Raw genomic sequence first — 22,925 nt, forward strand, 5'->3', positions numbered from 1 at the left:
TTTTGTAATTTTATTGCATTTTCTAGAAGTTAACATTTAAACCTTTTCACTTACACTTCGGTTGATTCTTTTTTTAATGTATTTATTTTGAGAGAAAAAGTGCACTCACATGAGCAGGGGAGGGGCAGAGAGAGAGAGAGAATCCCAGGCAGGCTTCACACTCAGCATGGAGCCCAACACAGGGCTTGATCTCAGGACTGTGAGATCATGACCTGAGCTGAAATCGAAAGTCAGACACTTAATTGACCAAGCCATCCAGGTGCCCCTGCTTTGGTTGTTTTTTAATTCACATACTTTCTGTATTTTTGGAGTAGTTAAATTGATGCCATTAATTATCCTGGCATAGTTTAAAGATCCCAAATGTTACAGCCAAAGAAACTATCCTCCTACTTCCTAGCTTTATAAACTCAGATTGCTTACTAGCTTTTTTAATTAAAATAATAGTGATAATTATCACATAAGGGTTTTGAGATTTGAATTAGCATAGTATATAAACCATAATGACTAAAATTTATAGGGATTCAAATGGTATAATTTGCTATGGTTATTTATTATCACCTCAGTTCTGTACTTTTTTTTCCCCCTCAACAGTGAACTGATTAGTTTTTTCCCAACTGACCTATGAAAGAAATGATGCAAACTACAAGATTATAGTGTCTTGACTGGTTACTTAAAGCTTGCCTTTTTTTCTGTATTGACCTAACATCTTATTTGGGTTGTTGAGATTTTTTTATATTTATTTATTTGTGAGAGTGAGAGCATTGGCAGGAGAGGGGCAGAGAGAGAGAGGGAAAGGGAGAATCCCAAACAGACTCCACGCTGTCAGCACAGAGCTCAACACAGGGTTCAAACCCCCAAACTGCAAGATCATGACCTGAGCCAGAGTCAAGAGTCGGACACTTAACCAACTGAGCTATCCAGGCACCCCTCATTTGGGTTTTGATGAATGTAATCACATTCCTCCCCCCATCTTTCTCTCCCCCCCCCTTTTTTAGCAGATACAATTTACATATAGTGAAGTGCACAGATCTTAAGTAGTTATTTCAATGAATTTTGACATATATATACTGAAGGTATATAATGGAAACTTTTTTTTATGTCCCCATCCCCAGAAGTCTACCAATCTGGTTTTTGTCACATAGATTACTTTTGCCTATTCTTTAAATTATATAAATGGAATAATACTATATATATTCTTTTTGAGTCTATAATTTTTATGAGATTTAATCCACAATATATCAACAGTTCATCCTTTTTTATTGTTGAATAATGTTCCACTACTATAAATATGCCACATTTGGTTTATCCATTCTCTGTTAGTGAACATTCTGGTTGTTTTAATCTTGCAGTGTCTGTAACATTTTTCTTTATCTAATTATCTTATTGCCTTCACATATATTTTCTGGTCACTTGGTGCCCTGTGGAAACATTTTATTTATTTGTGGGTGTATCTACATGAATTCGTTATGATACTACATCTATTTTTCAAATACCCAGTCTAGGTTTTTTTTTTTTAATTGCTCTTTGTTTTCTCATTGACCTTGTTGGTCACCTCCCAATTTAAACTTCTATCTCAAAGGACACTCTAATACCTCTCTAAACATTGCCAGTGGAGAAACACATTAAGTATACAAGTGGGCATTGCTGGAGGATGGAGTTTGATCAAATTCTCTCTCTCACAAAGCAAGTTAGCCTAATTTGTACCTATAAATGGAGATGGGGTAATTACAACAAGCATACCAGTGTTCTGTTTTCTTGAGTTCTTCAGAAACCTACCTAGTTAATACTTGTAAAAATAACACTAATTTAGACCTCTTTTTTTGTTTTTAAATAACACTAATTTATTTCTTTAAGTGTCCATTTGTTCTTGAGACTTTCTCATGTAGGATTTTTCTCTTTTTCTTTCCTTTCCTTTTTCCTCTCCCTCTCCTCTCCCTTTTTTAATCTATTTTAAGAGAGAGAATCCTCATCAGCCTCTGCACTGCCAGCATGGAGCCCAGCACTGGACATGGGTCCAGTGCAGGGCTCGAACCCATGAACTGGGAGATCATGACCGGAGCCGAAATCAAGAGTCAGACCCTTAATTGACTAAGCCACCCAGGCACCCCTCATGTCATCTTGATTTCAGCTCTTTATTTAGGGATGCAAATTTGAAAGATACAAGAGATTTATGGAAGACAGTCTATGAAATAACACGTATTGACTTTGGAGTTACAACTGTGCCTATACCAGTGAATTACTTTGTAATCAGGGCAGGTTCTTTCCACGTTGGGTTTTGGAATTTTCATCTGTAGAATAAAAGAAAAAGGTCTTAAGTAAGCCTTTCTCAGAACTTATGTTATTGATTATGTTTCATAGTACAGTATGCCAATAGAAGCCATATGAAAAGAAGATTCTGTGGTTAATTTAACTTGAGAAGCACTGGATTAAGTAAAGTTAAATAGACTTAATTATTTGGCAGGTTCTCAGAGCCTGTAACATACTGTCATGTGCATATTTCCCAAACTTACTTGACCAGGAATCTTTAAACAAAAACAAACAAAAAACCAATTTCTCTTTGGCATAGTGTTTCTTAGAAAATGAATTTGGAAAAATGCTTTATTCCTATATATTTTCTCTTTATTTAATCATGTAGTTACTGATTATTTTAACTTTTAGGTGATTATTTTTCAAAAAGGAAAAAGTGACATAAATATTATGAAGATTCCTCTACCTAAGGGCAATTACAATTAATACTGTATTTGCTGTTTTTTTTTTGTCACAGGCATCGTTCTCACTAAGGTTGGTTACTATACTATTCCATCTATGGATGACCTTGCTAAAATTACCAATGAAAAAGGAGAGTGCATTGTCTCTGACTTCACTATTGGTNCCGGTTTCCTAGGTTAAAATCCCAACTCTAGCACTTAGAACTTTTTTTTTTTTTTAATGTTTTATTTATTTCTAGGAGAGAGAGAGACAGCGTGAGCAGGGGAGGGTCAGAGAGAGAGGGAGTCACAGACTGAAACAGGCTCCAGGCTCTGAGCTGGCAGTCAGCACAGAGCCCGACACGGGGCTCGAACCCACGAACCGCGAGATCATGACCTAAGCAAAAGTCGGACGCTTAACCGACTAAGCCACCCAGGCGTCCCAGCACTTAGAACTTTTTTAATTTGAGCAAGTAACTTTATTCTCTGTTAATTTTCTTTTCTGTAAAATAGAACGATAGTAACCTATTAAACAGGGTTACCATAAGTATTAAATTTTTAATATGTGGAATTACCTGGAACAGTCCCACACACTTAATAATAAAGGCTTATTGAGGGTTGGCTATTATTGTTACAGAGAGCTAAGATATTATTTGTTTGTTTTCTACCTTTTCAGATTCAGTTTCCTGAGCAAACCTGTTGATGAGAACCATCAGCAGGATGGAGATGACGATTCTCTTGTGTCACGTTTTTATACTAACCCTATTGCCAAACCCATTCCTCAAACCCCTGAGAGTGCTGGAAATAAACACAACAGCAGCAGCGGTGTGGACGATACCATTGTTGCATTAAATATGCGTGCTGCCTTGCGAAATGGGCTGGAAGGAAGCAGTGAAGAGACCTCTTTTCACGAGGAGTCACTGCAGGATGACCGAGAAGAAATAGAAAATAATACTTACCATATGCATCCAGCAGGTAAGATTCAGATTGGTACATGGATAATCTTTTACCAGTCATTTAAGACCTCTTATTTGTCACAGATTTTCAATGTAATGGAAGTTAGCTCTCAGCTCTCTGAACTTTTTTAATGATTTTTATTGCATTTTCTTTTTTCTTTTTTTTTTTTGTAATTTTATTGCATTTTCTAGAAGTTAACATTTAAACCTTTTCACTTACACTTCGGTTGATTCTTTTTTTAATGTATTTATTTTGAGAGAAAAAGTGCACTCACATGAGCAGGGGAGGGGCAGAGAGAGAGAGAGAATCCCAGGCAGGCTTCACACTCAGCATGGAGCCCAACACAGGGCTTGATCTCAGGACTGTGAGATCATGACCTGAGCTGAAATCGAAAGTCAGACACTTAATTGACCAAGCCATCCAGGTGCCCCTGCTTTGGTTGTTTTTTAATTCACATACTTTCTGTATTTTTGGAGTAGTTAAATTGATGCCATTAATTATCCTGGCATAGTTTAAAGATCCCAAATGTTACAGCCAAAGAAACTATCCTCCTACTTCCTAGCTTTATAAACTCAGATTGCTTACTAGCTTTTTTAATTAAAATAATAGTGATAATTATCACATAAGGGTTTTGAGATTTGAATTAGCATAGTATATAAACCATAATGACTAAAATTTATAGGGATTCAAATGGTATAATTTGCTATGGTTATTTATTATCACCTCAGTTCTGTACTTTTTTTTCCCCCTCAACAGTGAACTGATTAGTTTTTTCCCAACTGACCTATGAAAGAAATGATGCAAACTACAAGATTATAGTGTCTTGACTGGTTACTTAAAGCTTGCCTTTTTTTCTGTATTGACCTAACATCTTATTTGGGTTGTTGAGATTTTTTTATATTTATTTATTTGTGAGAGTGAGAGCATTGGCAGGAGAGGGGCAGAGAGAGAGAGGGAAAGGGAGAATCCCAAACAGACTCCACGCTGTCAGCACAGAGCTCAACACAGGGTTCAAACCCCCAAACTGCAAGATCATGACCTGAGCCAGAGTCAAGAGTCGGACACTTAACCAACTGAGCTATCCAGGCACCCCTCATTTGGGTTTTGATGAATGTAATCACATTCCTCCCCCCATCTTTCTCTCCCCCCCCCTTTTTTAGCAGATACAATTTACATATAGTGAAGTGCACAGATCTTAAGTAGTTATTTCAATGAATTTTGACATATATATACTGAAGGTATATAATGGAAACTTTTTTTTATGTCCCCATCCCCAGAAGTCTACCAATCTGGTTTTTGTCACATAGATTACTTTTGCCTATTCTTTAAATTATATAAATGGAATAATACTATATATATTCTTTTTGAGTCTATAATTTTTATGAGATTTAATCCACAATATATCAACAGTTCATCCTTTTTTATTGTTGAATAATGTTCCACTACTATAAATATGCCACATTTGGTTTATCCATTCTCTGTTAGTGAACATTCTGGTTGTTTTAATCTTGCAGTGTCTGTAACATTTTTCTTTATCTAATTATCTTATTGCCTTCACATATATTTTCTGGTCACTTGGTGCCCTGTGGAAACATTTTATTTATTTGTGGGTGTATCTACATGAATTCGTTATGATACTACATCTATTTTTCAAATACCCAGTCTAGGTTTTTTTTTTTTAATTGCTCTTTGTTTTCTCATTGACCTTGTTGGTCACCTCCCAATTTAAACTTCTATCTCAAAGGACACTCTAATACCTCTCTAAACATTGCCAGTGGAGAAACACATTAAGTATACAAGTGGGCATTGCTGGAGGATGGAGTTTGATCAAATTCTCTCTCTCACAAAGCAAGTTAGCCTAATTTGTACCTATAAATGGAGATGGGGTAATTACAACAAGCATACCAGTGTTCTGTTTTCTTGAGTTCTTCAGAAACCTACCTAGTTAATACTTGTAAAAATAACACTAATTTAGACCTCTTTTTTTGTTTTTAAATAACACTAATTTATTTCTTTAAGTGTCCATTTGTTCTTGAGACTTTCTCATGTAGGATTTTTCTCTTTTTCTTTCCTTTCCTTTTTCCTCTCCCTCTCCTCTCCCTTTTTTAATCTATTTTAAGAGAGAGAATCCTCATCAGCCTCTGCACTGCCAGCATGGAGCCCAGCACTGGACATGGGTCCAGTGCAGGGCTCGAACCCATGAACTGGGAGATCATGACCGGAGCCGAAATCAAGAGTCAGACCCTTAATTGACTAAGCCACCCAGGCACCCCTCATGTCATCTTGATTTCAGCTCTTTATTTAGGGATGCAAATTTGAAAGATACAAGAGATTTATGGAAGACAGTCTATGAAATAACACGTATTGACTTTGGAGTTACAACTGTGCCTATACCAGTGAATTACTTTGTAATCAGGGCAGGTTCTTTCCACGTTGGGTTTTGGAATTTTCATCTGTAGAATAAAAGAAAAAGGTCTTAAGTAAGCCTTTCTCAGAACTTATGTTATTGATTATGTTTCATAGTACAGTATGCCAATAGAAGCCATATGAAAAGAAGATTCTGTGGTTAATTTAACTTGAGAAGCACTGGATTAAGTAAAGTTAAATAGACTTAATTATTTGGCAGGTTCTCAGAGCCTGTAACATACTGTCATGTGCATATTTCCCAAACTTACTTGACCAGGAATCTTTAAACAAAAACAAACAAAAAACCAATTTCTCTTTGGCATAGTGTTTCTTAGAAAATGAATTTGGAAAAATGCTTTATTCCTATATATTTTCTCTTTATTTAATCATGTAGTTACTGATTATTTTAACTTTTAGGTGATTATTTTTCAAAAAGGAAAAAGTGACATAAATATTATGAAGATTCCTCTACCTAAGGGCAATTACAATTAATACTGTATTTGCTGTTTTTTTTTTGTCACAGGCATCGTTCTCACTAAGGTTGGTTACTATACTATTCCATCTATGGATGACCTTGCTAAAATTACCAATGAAAAAGGAGAGTGCATTGTCTCTGACTTCACTATTGGTCGTAAAGGTGAGTGTGAATATAGAAGTTTATAGTGTTTAAGCCGAAGATCTTCACTTTATTTTTGTAATGAAGTAAAAGAAGTTCTTGATAGCTGAATCCATTTTTTCCCCTGTATTTGGACCCATCTGGACCTTCATGGTAGACACTTTAACTCACAAGTAACAAAACAAGCTTACAGTTATGTAACATTCTTTGGTAACTATTTGGCTCATTGGAGTTATCTACAATTAAAGAAAATAAGACAGCAAGGAAATACTAAGAGAAAGTTGAATAATAAAAGATGAGTAGTATTTAGCTTTAACTTCATACTAAGTTAATACAGATGACTTTTTCTGGGGGGAAAAATCTCATCTTGCTATATTATATTTTAAAAAGAGCACTCAGGTATTTTAACTCATACTGCAAGCTAGGTACTAAGTAAGGGTTGTTTATGTAGCAGTAGTACAGATACTTAAAAGTGATTTAAGAAGGCTGTTTTGAGGATAAGTGCTATAGAAATGTAGATGTTAAACTAGATAACTATATTTGATGTCACCCTCTGATAGGTACTATGGACAAAATAACCCAATGAAAGTATAACCAGGTGACTTAAAATACTAATATTTAGTGGCATCTGGCTGGCTCAAATTGGAACATGTGACTCTTCTTCTCTGGGTTGTGAGTTTGAGCCCCATATTGAATGTAGAGATTATTTAAAATTGCTAAGAAAATTACATAAGTAAAATCCTGATTGACATTTAAAGCTGCTTGTTTCTTCTAATTATTTAGTCACTGGAAGTATAAAATAGGTTATTTGCCTTCTATACAGGATGAGTTTTTAACTGTTTGCTTTGACTTGTAGGTTATGGCTCAATCTATTTTGAAGGAGATGTGAATTTGACAAATCTAAATTTGGATGATATTGTGCATATTCGAAGGAAAGAAGTGATTGTCTACTTAGATGATAACCAAAAACCGCCTGTGGGTGAAGGGCTAAATAGGTATGAATTCATTTATGTATTTAGAAAATAATCTGCTTGGGGTGCCTAGGTGGCTATGTTGGTTAAGATTCCAACTTCGGCTTAGGTCATGATCTCACAGTTCATGGGTTTGGGTCCCCTGTTGGGCTCTGTGCTGACCAGAGCCTGGAGCCTGCTTTGAATCCCACCTACCCCCATCTTCTCTCCCCTTCTCTTCCTCTCTCCCCCTCCCCCCTTCACTTGCGCTCTCTCAAAATAAACATTAAAAACAATTTTTTTAAGGAAAAAAATAATAGGCTAAATCACATTTTTTTCATATTATATACATTTTCTTGCAACTTGCTTTTCTGGTTTACTATATCGTATATGATTATTGTTTCTCTAATTTAAAAGTAAAAATGGTAAAGAAATGCAACACTAGGACTTTCTGACTCCCTGATATTATCAGGTCCAATGGTTACTTTCCCAAAATACTTTTAATAGTACTTTTTTTCCTTGTGTCTGCTATGAGCATCTTTAACTTTCTCTATATTTTATTTGGAGAAACTAGCTTGTGATACCTCTTTAGACACGTGAAAGAGCCACAGGTAAAATAATTTATGTTCACAATCTACCAAGATTGAACCATGAAGAAGTAGAAATTCAGAATAGACCTGTAACTATAATAATTATTATATATTTCCTATTATAGCAGGATTCTCATACAGGGAGTCGTGGCCCTGAGGCTTTTTATTTATGCCAGCATGACTCAGTTGGGTTCATACACAAAGAATGAGCCCCGAATGCCACATGGCATAGTTTTTTTTAATACATTTTTTATTTGTCTGTCTTATATAGTAACACACAAACATGCAGTCTGATTAAGTGGTCTCATATTACAAGGTCATGAGGTATATTGTCATGTACACGTATAGCCAGGTTGCCTTGAGGGTTTCTTTTTTTTTCCTTTCTCTCTCCTTAGGCAGGGGACCCTACCACACTATAATAAGGAAATTGAATCAGTAATCAAAAACTACTCCCCACCCCCATACCCCAAAAAGCCTTCAGCCACCTGACTTCAGACAACAGATCAATATCCTTGATGAATACTAAAGTAAATATCTTTAACAAAATATGCATTTGGCCTTGAACTGTGTGGGCCCACATACATGGGTTTTTTAAATAGTACAGTACTGTAACTGCATTTTCCATATAATTTTCTTAACATTTTTCTTTTTACTAGCTTACTTTAATATAAATAGAATATATAGTACACATACCAAATATGTGTTAGTCAATGGTTTTATGTTATCAGTAAGGCTTTTAGTCAGCTGGGCTATTAATAAAGTTTTGTGGGAGTCAAAGATATACAGATTCCAACTGTGCAGGGGGTTGGTATCCAATACCTGCATTGTTCTGTGGCCAATTGTTTTAGCAAATGGATTTCAGTAGTACATCAAGGGGACTTTACACCATGATCAAGGATTTATTCCTGGAAGGTTCAGCATAGAAAAATTGATCTTGTAATACATTATGTTTGTAGAATGAAGGAAGAAAATCACATGATAATTTCAACTGATGAGAAAAAGCATTTTGACAAAATACAATACCCTTACATGAAAAAGACACTCAACAAACTAGAGATAGAAGGAAACTAACTTAACTTAATGGAGGCCATGTTTTCAAAGTCCACAGAGAATATGCTCAGTGGTGAAAGAGTGAAAGCTTTTCCTCTTAAAAATCAGGATAAGAAAAGGGATGCCCATTTTGCCACTTTCATTCAGTATAATTCTACAAGCCCTAGTCAGAGCAGTTATGCCGGAACAGAAATACAAGGCATCATCCTGGGGGCTCTGGGTGGCTCAGTCAGTTAAGCGTCCAACTCTTGATTTCAGCTCGGGTTATGACCTCACAGTTGTGAGATCGAGCCCTGTATTGGGCTCTGTGCAAGTCATGGAACCTGCTTAAGATATTCATACTCACTCTGTCTCTCTCTCTTTCTCTCTCCAAAGAAAAAAAGGCATCATCCAGATTGGAAAGGAGGAAGTAAAATATCTCTTTGCAGAGATGACATGATCTTATGTGAAAAACCTAGATTCCATAAAAAAAAACAGTTATAAATTCAGCAAGGTAGCAGGATACAGAATTAACATACAAAAATCAATGGAGTTTCTAAATATTAACAATGAACAGTCAAAAAAGGAAAACAGTTCCATCAAAAAGAATAAATTACTTAGGTACAAGCTTAACCAGGGAAGCAAAAGCTGAAAGAAATCAAAGAAGACAAATAAATGGGAAGTTATCTCATGTTCTTGGCTAGGAATTCCTGTCAGATGCTAGCAGCATTGTACCTCATATATGTAGTTATTTTTGACAGGGCTGCTGAGAGCATTCAATGGAGAAAGAACAATGTCTTTATCAAATGATTCTGAGAAACCTATATGCAGAAGAATCAAGTTGTGCTCTTCTGCCATATTAAAAAAAACAAAAAACAAACTCAAAATGGACCAAAGATAAGACCTAAAATTTATAAAACTCTTAAAGTAGAACATATGGGAAGTTTTATGACACTCTCTCTCTCTCTCTCATATATATTTAAGTTTTTAGTTTACATATAGTATAATGTTAGATTCAGGTACACAGTAATTTATTTGAATTTTTAGTTAACATACAATATAATATTAGTTTCAAGAGTATGGTATTCAGTTCCATACATCACCCAGTGCCCATCACAGCAAGTGCATTCCTTAATCCCCATTACCTATCTATAAAACACCTCCNTTGTTGTTGTTTTTAACCCCTCTTTGTTTGCTTGTTTTGTTTCTTAAATTCCACATATGAGTGAAATCATACGGTATTTGTCTTTCTCAGAGTAATCTTGCTTAGCTCCATCCATGTTGGTGCAAATGGCAAGATTTCATTCTTTTTAAAGGCTGAATAATATTTCACGGTGTGTGTGTGTGTGTACTACTTTATCCATTCATCAGTTGATGGACACTTGGACTATTTCCATAATTTGATAATAGTGCTGTAAACATTGGGGTGCATGTATCCATTTGAATTAGTATTTTTGAATTCTTCGGGTAAATACCTCAGAGTGCAATTGCTGGATCAAAGGGTAGTTCTATTTTTAGCTTTTTGAGGAATCTCCATACTGTTTTCCACAGTGGCTGCACCAGTTTGTATTCCCACCAACAGTGCAAAAGGGTTCATTTTTCTACACATCCTCACCAAATACCTGTTGTTTCTTGTGTGACAGGTGTGAGTGATACCTCATTATAGTTTTGACTTGCATTTCCTTGATAATGAATGAGGCTGAGCATCTGTTTATGTGTTTTGGCCATCTATACATCTTCTTTGGAAAACTGTTCCTGTCTTCTGTACATTTTTAATTAAATTATTCTTTTTTGGGTATGGAGTATTATAAGTTCTTTGTGTATTTTGTATACTAGCCCTTTATCAGATATGTCCTTTGCAAGTATCTTCTCCCATTCTGTAGGTTGCCTTTTGGTTTTGTTGACTGTTTCCTTCATTGTGTAGAAGTTTTTTTTATTTTAAAAAAGTCTCCAGGGGCACCTGGGTGGCTCAGTCGGTTAAGCATCCAACTTCGGCTCCGGTCATGATCTCATGGTTCGTGGGTTCGAGCCCAATGTCAGGCTCTGCTGACAGCTAGTTCAGAGCCTGGAGCCTGCTTCAGATTCTGTGTCTCCTTCTCTCTCTGACCCTCCCCTGCTCACACTATCTCTCTCTCTCAGAAATAAATAAAGCATTAAAAAAATTTATTTTTAATATAGTCTCAATAGTTTATTTTTTATTTTGTCTCTCTTGCCTCTGGAGACATATCTAGAAAGAAGTTGCTACGACTGATGTTAAAGAAGTTAACTACCTGTGTTCTCTTCTAGGATTTTTATGGTTTCAGGCCTCAGATTTAGGTCTTTAATCCATTGTGAATTTAGTTTTGTATATGACGTAAGAAAGTGGTCCAGTTTTATTCTTTAGCATATTACTGTCCAGTTTTCCCAATGCCATTTGTTGAAGAGACATTTTTCTTTTGTTTTGTTTTTAATGTTTGTTTATTTTTGAGAGAGAGGGAATGGGGGGAGGGGCAGAGAGAAAGGGAGATGGAAAATCCTAAGCAGGCTCTTTGCTCCTAGCACAGAGCCTGATGTGTGCCTCAAACTCACTAACGATGAAATCATGACCTGAGCTGACTGAAATCCAGAGTTGGACAGTTAACCAACTGAGCCACCCAGGTCCCCTGCGACCTTCTTTTTCCCACATCATTATATTTTGACAAGGATTTCCTGAATACAACACTAAAAGCATAGGCAACAGTAGTGAAAATGAACAAATTAGACTACAGTAAAATATAAGAATCCTGTACATCTATGAACACGTGCAACAGAATGAAAAGCCAGCCTGCAGAATGGGAGCAAATGTTTACAAATCACATTTCTGGTAAGTGGTTAATACGAAGAACTACAGCTCAACAACAACAAAAATACCAAAAAAAATTTTAAATGGGCAAAGGACTTCAGTAGACATGCCTCCAGAGATAATATACAGATGGCCAACTAACATATGAAAAGGTAATCAACATCTCTAATAATTAGGGAAATGCAAATCAGAACCACAGTGAGCAATCATACCGATCCAGATGGTTACTAAGTTTAAAAAAAGAGACAAGTTGCAAGGATATGGAGAAATTGGAACCTTTGTATATCTTGGTGAGAATGTAAAATTGTGCACTTACTGTGGAAATGAGTATGGTAATGCCTCAAAATTAAAAATAATCCATCAATTCCTAAAGAATTGAAAGCAATGTACATATATATATGTGTATATATATGTGTGTGTGTTTATCTATGTAGATATATATCTGTACATGTGGGTGTGTAGATATATATCTATACACTTGGGTGTGTAGATATATAGATGGATATAGATATAGACATAGATATATTCTGGGTATATATCCAGATGAATTGATAGCAGGATCTCACACCCATGGGTGATTACACACCTGTGTTCTTAACACTATTCATAATAGCAAAGAGGTAGAAGCAACCCAAATATCCATAGACAGATGAACAGATAAAATATTTTTACACACAATGGAATATTATGTAGCATTACAAAGGAAGAAAGTTCTGACATATCCTAAAGCATGGATAAACTTTGAGGACCTAAATAAACTGGTCATGAAACATCAAATATTGTATGATTCCACTTATTTAAGACCATCTACAAAGTCAGATTCATAGAAACAAACAGTAGAATAGTCGTTGCCAGTGGGTGCAGGTAGGGGAGTTGTTGTTTTTTTAAGTGAAGTTTTATTTGTGAAAGATGAATAAGTTTTGGAGATTGGTTGCACAACAGTGTGGATATACTTAACACTACTGAATGGTATAGTTAGAAAGGATTGAGGTGGTAAATTTCTTTTTTAAGATGTAAATGTTGTGTTATGTCTTTTTTCTCACTAAAAAGAATAATGTTTAAAAAGGTCATCTATTAAATATTGCGATTATTTATACTCTATTAAAAATAAAGTGATTTGGGGGCACCTGTCTGGCTTAGTTGTTGGAACATGTGACTCTTGATCGTGGGGTTGTAAATTCAAGCCCCACTTTGGGTGTAAGAGGTTACTTAATAAAAGTTTTTTCTTTAAGTCATCTATTATTTACTTCGTCACTGTACTAGGTGTAAGTCATACAGAATGAATAGAACACAGTCCTTGATCTCACATATTGATATTAGAAGGTGTACCATAATGCAATTCGAGTCCTCTTCACACTCATTATTTAATGGTTAATATTATGGTATTCCTGATACCTCATTCTGGAAGCATTTGTTCATTTGTTAATCAGTAGTAGTTGCTGCTGTTATTAATGTTAAGTACAATAACACTTGAAGACCTTCACCAAGACTTCAGTCCTAGATCTGGACTGTTAGCACTGAATTTGATCAAGGATGCATAGCTTAAGTGTCAATTAAAATTTTATTGGAAATAATTGATGTGTCATGGTAGTTTAAAGTAAATGGAGTTTGACTCTTGAACCAGATATTGAGTTACTTGATGTGGGAGTGATTCTTTGCTTTTAAGCTTATCTACCCCAGGAGGCAAGACTCAAGTTTATGTAACACCTATAGAATAATTCCAAAGTAACACAGGTACCTTTATATAGATGCTGCTTGGCTTTCTGGTCTTAAGTATGAACATTTACACTTTACTTGGTTGTACATTACAGGAAGGCCGAAGTTACACTGGATGGAGTTTGGCCAACAGATAAAACATCTCGTTGTTTAATAAAGAGCCCAGATCGACTTGCTGATATGAACTATGAGGGCAGATTGGAAGCAGTTTCAAGGAAACAGGGAGCTCAATTCAAAGAGTACCGTCCCGAAACAGGTTCTTGGGTATTTAAGGTATATAGTCAACTTAACCTAGTTTCTGTAAACTGTGGTTATAGTAACAAAATGTGTTAGAAGAGAGTCTCTCTTAAATTCTTCTTATTTTTACACATTATGAAACAGATGTAGAGGTGCATCATGATTTGATCCAAATTATATGTCTTAGTTAAACCTCAGAACAATAAGGAGCCATTAAAAACTTTTATGTTCATAATTCACGTGCTCTACCCCATCTTATGAGCATTTAAATATCCTTCTAAGGAGTGGTTTTTCTAAGGACACATCATTAGAGACAAGAGGCAGAATTTTTGCCTCTTGATATCAACTGTTTCTGAATTGTCATTCATTTAAAGATTTCTGGGGCTGAAGACATTGACTTCCTCCCTTCCTTGATAGTTTAAACCAGTGGTTACTTTTTCTTCTGGGCTAGTTTGGTTATTTAACTAGTTGAAGGTCCTTGTGTAGGTAGTGAACAACTAGGCAGCGTATAGATATGAAAATAGCAACAGTGTTTCTGGATTCGGTTTCCTGTATTAATAATTTAGTAATTGTATAGAGCAACTAGTACATGTACTAATCACCTAAATCTAGGGACAGCAGTAAAGTATAATGACATTTCATTATGCCTTAAATATTTTGATATCAATTTTTAAGTGAATTCTGCAAGATTGCAAGGACAAATATTGTGGAAGCTCTTAGGAATTTAAGTGTTAAAATTGATTTTGTTGGATACTGAGGCGCTTGGTTGGCTCAGTCACTAGAGCATGTGACTCTAGATCTTGGGGTTGTAAGTTTGGGCCCCACATTGGGTATAGAGATTACTTTAAAATCTTTAAAACATTTTTCTGATTTTGTTGAATTCTTCTCTTCCTTAGGTCTCCCATTTTTCTAAGTATGGCCTTCAGGATTCTGATGAAGAAGAGGAGGAACGACCATCCAAAACTAGTACAAAGAAGTTGAAGACTGCCCCTTTGCCTCCTGCGGGCCAGGCCATCCCATTCCAGATGGCTCTTAATGGCAAGCCAGCACCTCCACCCCAGGTAGAGACAGGACAGTGAATTTGAAAGGAATCCGTGATACAGAAGTTGAAAGCAAGTCATTCAGCTAGTACAAAGCTGTTTTATGACCCCTGGAACTTTGAAGAGTACAAATGTATTGGCAGTCACGTTGAGACAAGTACAAGGGAGGGCATGAGGTGGTCCTGGCATCTTTTTTTTAATTGAAAGATTTAAGGAATTCTCATGCTGTTTGGATCATTCCTTCTACAGATTACCATTCTTAAACACCTCCCTCTCTTTCATTTGGACTTGCTGAATTCTCTGCTCAGTGATCAACTTAAGATAGCATTTTGCTTGTGTGGGTTGATAAAAAGTAAATTCTACTTTTGTTGACTATCTCATGTGCAGTTTAAATCTTGTTTTTTACCTCCGTGGTTTTTTAAAAGCTCAACTCGCTTTCTGCAAGGGTTTTTTAACTCCATTTTTCTCAAGTTGTTTGCTTATATTCAGGTAACCTCTTGATATTTGTATTTTAACAATATATAATTTTTCTGAAAATAGATCAAGTTTTAGAGTATAAATGAATTATTTGGCATGGTGAGAGTAGGGGCTACATTGTTTATTGCAATTATTTGTATCATACTCTTTTTCAGTATTGTTAAGCGAATATAAACATTATGTCCGTCTAGGAAAGGTTTGTAATTTAAATATCAGGTAGTTTCTTTGCCAGCTCATGAAGAGTTTTACTTTACTTTGGATGTCATTTATATTCAATCAAGTTACAAAACAATTTTTTCTTTGCCGCCATACTCCCTCAAAAGAGAGAAATTAATATAGAATTTCTTTGTAAAGCATCCTCTACCTCTCAGCTGCTAAAAGCAGGGCCTTTGGAATTTTTTGTGCTACAATTCTTATGGCTGCTGAAATGTGCGATTTTTATGATTTATTAAATAATTTCTTGGGAGGCATTTCTGGAGATTGTTGTGTATGTATGTTCAGATTTGCGCGTACAAGGTGAGAGGGAGGGTGTGATACAAGTTGGAAATGGGAAATATACTGACTTTTATGTTCATAATCTTTGTAGCATAAAACCGCTAAGAAATCTCTTCTGAACTAAAGAAATGCTGTAAATGGACTTGGTTTTCCAGTATTCCACGTTCATTTTTTCTGAATCATATGCTTTGTATAATCCCTTTCTTTCCAAAGTATTTTTTCATCTTATATGTATTTCTTAGGATAAGAGTCAGATAGCCTTCTTTTCTGCTAATAAAAGTAATTGTTAAGATCCTAAAGATGCAGCTGAGAAAGAAAAGCTTCATCTGTGGTTAGAGCAAATCTATGTAACATGTCTTGATAACCAGTGGTTTTTAGTCTGTTTAATTTCCAGAATACAAATAGTAAGAGAAAACTATGCACTTCTATGATAACACTTGGCATAGGTGAGAATTCTTTAAGAAACTGAGCACCAGATAATTTCCTAAGAACCAGGTTGTAGGAAAAGGAGACCTGGTAAGGATCAAAATGGGCAAAGAGAATACAGTGAATGGGATCTTTTTCAGAGATCTCCTTTGATTGAAGAGAAGTGGGTGGTCTTTGGCTGGTGAAAGCATAAATGGGAGAAGTGGGTAGAGCTGTTTAGATATTCGGCTAACAGAACAGTAATACAGTAATGAAGGACTTCCTTCGTATTGCCTGGTGAGGTATGTAGGAAACGGTAGTGGTTGCATAGCTTTTAGTCATTTGCACCAAAGACCTACATCTTACTGGGCGTGAGGAAAACACTTGAGTCACCTGAACGAATTGGGAACAAACCTCACAGTCTTTTCATACTAGTGTCAAGATAATTCTCTACCCACTGTCACCTGGCCCCCTGGCTGCTTGATTTCAGGGACACGGTGTTCCTTCAGTCTGCCGTCACAGTTTTTTTTTCCCTGTGCACAATCTCAGGTTTGTAGGGTTGGGGGTTGGGGTTTTTTTTAGGTATTAGCAAGATTTACATTTTTGTTTAATGGTCAGTTTATTCCACTGCCTTTTATATAACATCTTCACTCGTGTCTTTGTTGTTTGTTCTTAAGCTTTGATTTGCTCCTAAAGAGGTAAATCAAAGCAACAAGAAAATATTAAGGTAACTAAATCTTCATGTAATCTTTTCTTCTTTGCCTTGAAAATGTTGGCAGGAAAACCTTATCACACAGATAATTTAGGACAGTTGCAGAAACATTTGTTAGTTAGAACATTATTTTCAAAATGCTGATCTGAGATTTAGTTTTCAGGTGACTGCATCACTACATTGGTGACCTTTGATTCCAAAGATACAGCATGGCACTCAGGTAGATTTATATTTTAAATGCTTTCCCCCAGGTGATTGAAATATGCAGCCAGGCTTCAGAACCGTTTGTTTAAAGACCTCAGATAGCATTCAAGGACATAGATTTTACCTATAGCTTTTGACCTCAGCCTCCTACTGAACTGTAACTTGTGTTCAGTATGCAGAGAGACTAGTTGACTTGCTCAGAAACTTAGCGTTGTTCACTCAGTGAGTACATTCAAATGAGTTAGGAATTTTTTTTTCTTTTTTTTTTTTTTAGGGAAAAAGTGATTAGGATTTAGAAGAAAATACCATTTCATCTTGTGTATACTTTTAAAAGTCAGTCAATTTATTTTGGGGGAGAGAGTGCCCATGTGCCATGTGGGGAAGGGGTAAAGGGAGAGGGATGGAGAGAATCTTAAGTAGGCTCCACGCTCAGCACAGAGCCCAATGCTGGGCTTGATCTCATGATCTGAGCTGAAATTAAGAGTCAGACGCTTAACCCACTAAGCCACCCTGGTGCCCCTTTCTTGTGTATACTTTTTAAAAGTAAAATGGTAGCTATCTATATTTATCCACTAAGTCCATATATATATTTTTAAATGTATGTTTTATATTTTTATGTAATTAATATATGTTTAAGATAATTGTATGCCAGAAGCTTTTTTGCTTCAGATATTAATATTGTAGTGTCCTATACTTAATTGTAATATCCTTGAATGTATGTGTAGAAACATACACACTTACTTTGGTGGGCCCTGGAAACCCTGACATGGAATCTTTACTGAGAACACAATAATGGCGACAGGGCTGATATTCCAGCCAGATGAAGCCTGCTTCAGATTTTGTGTCTCCATTCTCTCTGTCCCTCTCTCAAAAATAAATTAAAAAACATTAAGAAAATTTTTTTTAAAGTTATTTTGGAAGCTGGCAATGGTAATAGGTATACTATATTAAACTATTTGGTGGAAAGGACAGTATGAATTATTTAAATACCTGTTTGACCATGGATTCGTTGTTTACCCTTTGTTGAATAAAAGGTATCATGATTTACTTTACCTAGTTAAATTATCTACTGGATTAAGACATGCTTTATCTTTAGGGTATTGGCAGCTTTGTTTGTATGAGAAAGATACTCTTGAAGTGGAAAGTGAAGGTTTCTAAAATCCTTGAAGGTTTCAGTCATGAACTCTCACCTTCCATGTATCTAAAGAGACTCATTTTATAGAACTAATCTGTACACTTAGGATTTATAATGTACTGTGGTGGTATTTAGACATAAATAAGATCTACTTTCAAGAGATTACAGTATATGAAAGGAATATTCCATTTGGCTGCTTTTTTCAGTATTTGCCTTTCTTTTCCATAGATCTCACAGGACTTGTGTGAGGTTTTTTTTTTTTTTAAACTTCCTAGATTCCTTCTGAACCATCTTTCTTATTATTATAATCATTATAATTATTATTAGTCTACTTTTCTTTCCAGGACTGGATTTGAAGAAGTAAGATTTATCAGAAAATAAATACACAGGCATCTTTTGAGGGAGTTTACCTCAGTTGCTTAGATATACTTCAGCAAAATTCACTAATGGGGGTTCTAGGAGCTTCCCAGCTCCTCATAGTTTCATAATAATTCACTTCCCCCTTATCTATTTATTACACAATACCTCACTCAGAGCTGTAAAGTCTGCGTGTGAGGGTAGAACGAATAGAACCTTGATCCATACTTGGCATACTTAGGAAAAATTTGCTGGGTCCCTTAGGTCTCTAATCAAGTTACTTGATGAAATCCTTTCATTTTGCCTTAAAGTTTTTTAAATGAAAATCTCTTGCTGCTGTTATTTCTTTGTTGAGTAGTGTAAGTTGAAACATTCCTCTCCTTTTTTCCGTACCTCCTACCCATCCTCACTTCTTGTTCTTTCACAGTTATTAATTGCCTTTTCTGTTGTGTGCCAGGCACTATACTAGGCAATAGAATTGATGAAAAAAAAAAAAAAAAAGATGAATGTTGAATTTAACAATGTGCTTGGTGATAGATACAGAAAACAGTAGGCCATAATCTCTGTTTTCAAGCCTTGACAATGTGTTGAGACAAATAAACACCACATAGTAAGAATTTATGATGTATCATGATAGATCATAAAAAACAGGTTTAGACAGAATGTAATGGGAACCCAACGGGGTGGGGGGGTATTCTGATAGTTTGACACACAGGATGTGGAGTAGTTTAATAGCTTCCTAAAAGTTAATTGGTTAAAAACTCTAACGTACTAGGGAGCCTTTGTAGTTAGAGTATTCCCATAATTCTTGTAAATAAAATGGGAGCATCATGACCAGAGCTACTTTTTATTTTATTTTTTTTCCAGAATTATAAAGCATAAAGGTAGTCACACCTGCCGTTAGCCTTTATATTGGGTAAAAAAAAGTATGATTTTTGCCTTTCACCATTATCTAGTTTTCTTAGAGCAGTCCTTTGGGATTGTTCATGCCGTCAGTTGTAATTCACTATGTATCCAACAGTTTTTCTACAGGTATAAATGAGAGCAGTCTTTCTTTTAGTAAGGATATTTGTTAAATGAATGCAAGGAAGTAATAGCTAATAGACCATTAAAAATAAAGTTGAAAAAATTACACTAATGGTTATTTCTTTGTTCAAAGTAATCATGAAATTATTTATTTTTGTGTGTTTATTTATATTGAGAGAGAACGTGAGCAGGGGAGGAGCAGAGACAGGGAGAGAAAATCCAAAGCAGGCTCTGTACTGCCAGCATAGAACCTGACATGGGGCTCAGTCCCATGAACCGTGAGATCATGACCCATGCCGAAATTAAGAATCAGATGCTCAACCAACTGAGCTACCCAAGCACCCATGAAATTATTTAAAAATAATTTTTTTTAACATTTATTTATGACAGACAGTGAGAGACAGAGCACGAGCAGGGCAGGGGCAGAGAGAGAGGGAGACACAGAATCCGAAGCAGACTCCAAGCTCTGAGCTGTCAGCACAGAGCCCGATGCGGGGCTCAAACTCAAAAACTGTGAGATCATGACCTGAGCCGAAGTCGGACACTTAACTGACTGAGCCACCCAGGTGCCCTGAAATTATTTTTTAAAACTACCTGTTATACATTAGCATTTATTTGAGAGTTAGCATGAAATAGGGAACTAAGGAAGATAAGCCCAAAATTTTGGAAGATTAATGATCTATAAATGATACTATGATAAAAAAAATAAGTGGTAAAACTTTTTGGGAATGTTTCATAAATTGGCTTAGCCACTTGTCACCATTTTACCAGGTAATATACAAGTTCAGGACATAACTTAATTTGTACTGAGTTGTTTTACATGTGCTTCAGGTTGATGAGTTATTACCTTTTCAAATCATAAACTGTTTCATATCATAAACTGTTACTCATGGGTATATCTTGAAAACTGCTTAATAAATGTAAATATAGCTCTTGGCACTTGAACATAAAGGAATTATTCCTAAATTAAAATTGTTTCTAAGAGGCTACTTGGTTGGCTCAGTTAGTAGAGCATGCAACTCTTGATCTCAGGGTCATGAGTTCAAGCCCTGAGTTGGGTGTGGACCCTACTTTATTTACTTAAAAAAAAAAAAAAATCTAATGTTTGTTTATTTTTGAGAGAGTGCAAGACACAGTGTGAGCAAGGAAGGGACAGAGAGAGAGGGAGATAAAGAATCTGAAGCAAACTCCAACCTGAGCTGTCAGCACAGAGCCCACCACAAGGCTTGAACTCATAAAACCTGAGCTGAATGACCCGAGCTGAAGTCAGATGCTTAACTGACTAAGCCACCCAGACCCTGTGGTGTGGATTATTTATTGGTAAATCCTTTTTAGCAAATATGCTACCTCACATTGTCATAGAATGGACAGAATCTATTATTACGATATCGTATTCTGAATAACTATGGTCTAGAAGCTCTATGTCTATTTGGTATAATTTAATGCTGCTTCCCTGATCTTTCTGCTGTCTACAGAGCCAGAGCCCAGAGGTGGAGCAGTTAGGGAGGGTTGTGGAACTGGACAGTGACATGGTAGATATCACCCAGGAGCCAGTTTTGGATTCCATGTTAGAAGAAAGCGTGCCTGAGGATCAGGAACCTGTGTCTGCCTCAACACACATTGCATCTTCACTGGGAATTAATCCACATGTCTTACAGGTGAAGTCCTAACCCACCCTTACTACAACAGGAAGCCAAACTAATGTTTATCTCAACTTGAACCACATGGGGCCTCTTCCTTGATTATTTTCTGAAGAACATTGAGTGGCCATTAGAATGAAGAAAATACAGAATATGGCCGACATTTGGGCCTTATTTTTCCATTCTGGGAGGGAAGGCTGTATTGAGATTCAGAAGACCTGGATTCTAATCCGAGTTTTATAACTATTACTATGTGACTTTAGGCAAGTCATTTAACACCTAAGAGCACAGATTTTTCTCTGTAGGGTGTTTTTAAAGCTCTCAAAAGTGCTCCATAAAAGTTTTTTTAATAGTCTAGTTGATAACATTTTTCTTTATACTCTGTCTTAACTTCCCCTTGCTTAAGCCTTTTGGCATGTTAGAAGTTTAGCCTTTGTCTTATGTTCAAAATTAATCATTCTGCAAACAGGTGTGCAATTACTGTGTACCAGACTTTGGTACAGACTTTCTAGATACAAAGAGGAGTATTCTATAACTTCTGTCCCTCAGGCACATGCAGCCACACAGATATAGTAGCTCTGGACACAGCCTTCAGGCAGAGCAATTTATTGATTGTTGTAAACTGCATTTTTCTTTTATGGCCTTTGGATTTTGGGGAACACATTCATTCTGTAGATATTGCCTTTTTAGATCATGAAAGCATCATTGCTTGCTGATGAAGAAGATGTAGATACGGTCATGGATCAACGCTTCAGTCACCTTCCTTCTAAAACAGATACTTCTCAAGAAATCTGTTCTCCCAGACTCCCCATTTCAGCATCCCACTCGTCAAAATCCCGTTCTTTAGGTACTGTAAATGATGCTATTTTACAAGAAAGCTGTAAAGTCCTGCTTTTCACGTATTTTCCTCTGAGTCAACTTTTCTAGCAAATATCCCCCTAAAGCATATGATATAAGGATGCCAAGAGGAAATGTACTCTTCTAAAGATGTTAGGTGGGCCCAGTTTTTAAAAACCATAATATGCTTTATTGTTGTAGATGTAGAAGTTATATGGAGAACAAAGCATTTGTATTTTGTTTAGGTTATGTTTTTATTTAATTATAAATGTGAACTAGATAGTAAGTTCAGATTTCCTAATTTTTATCACTCCTTAGAGGAATGAGCAAGTTGTCCTGCACTGTACAATTTTGTACAGTCTTCATACTATCCTTATTTTATTGCCTTGCGGGCTCAAATGTTGCTTCTTACAATGCACAAAACTTGTCAGATTTCTACTTTTTCCTAAAGCTCCCCAAATTCCTAGGGAAGTGATACTTGATTTTAAGGCTTTCCCTTTTTTCTTCCTGTGGGCATATAACTATGTGGGATTGGAAGGTACTGATATCAACAAAGGACTTAAGCACATGTAATCTCAAAACATTTTA

General features: G+C 35.9%; 1 protein-coding gene across 1 annotated transcript in view; it reads left to right on the forward strand.

Annotated features, from left to right (window-relative positions):
• The window catches only part of NUP98 (nucleoporin 98 and 96 precursor), a 119,498-nt gene that overhangs the window by 63,594 nt on the left and 32,979 nt on the right, over positions 1-22,925 (forward strand). The window contains exons 17-22 of the mRNA XM_077762188.1: positions 6,574-6,687; positions 7,523-7,661; positions 13,868-14,045; positions 14,906-15,070; positions 21,336-21,518; positions 22,191-22,347. Of these exons, the coding sequence (XP_077618314.1) occupies positions 6,574-6,687; positions 7,523-7,661; positions 13,868-14,045; positions 14,906-15,070; positions 21,336-21,518; positions 22,191-22,347 (936 nt within the window). The remainder of the gene's footprint in view (positions 1-6,573; positions 6,688-7,522; positions 7,662-13,867; positions 14,046-14,905; positions 15,071-21,335; positions 21,519-22,190; positions 22,348-22,925) is intronic.

The sequence above is a fragment of the Crocuta crocuta genome, unplaced genomic scaffold, assembly GCF_008692635.1.
Source record: "Crocuta crocuta isolate KB4526 unplaced genomic scaffold, BGI_CrCroc_1.0 scaffold306, whole genome shotgun sequence".
In the NCBI taxonomy this organism is placed as follows: Eukaryota; Metazoa; Chordata; class Mammalia; order Carnivora; family Hyaenidae; genus Crocuta; species Crocuta crocuta.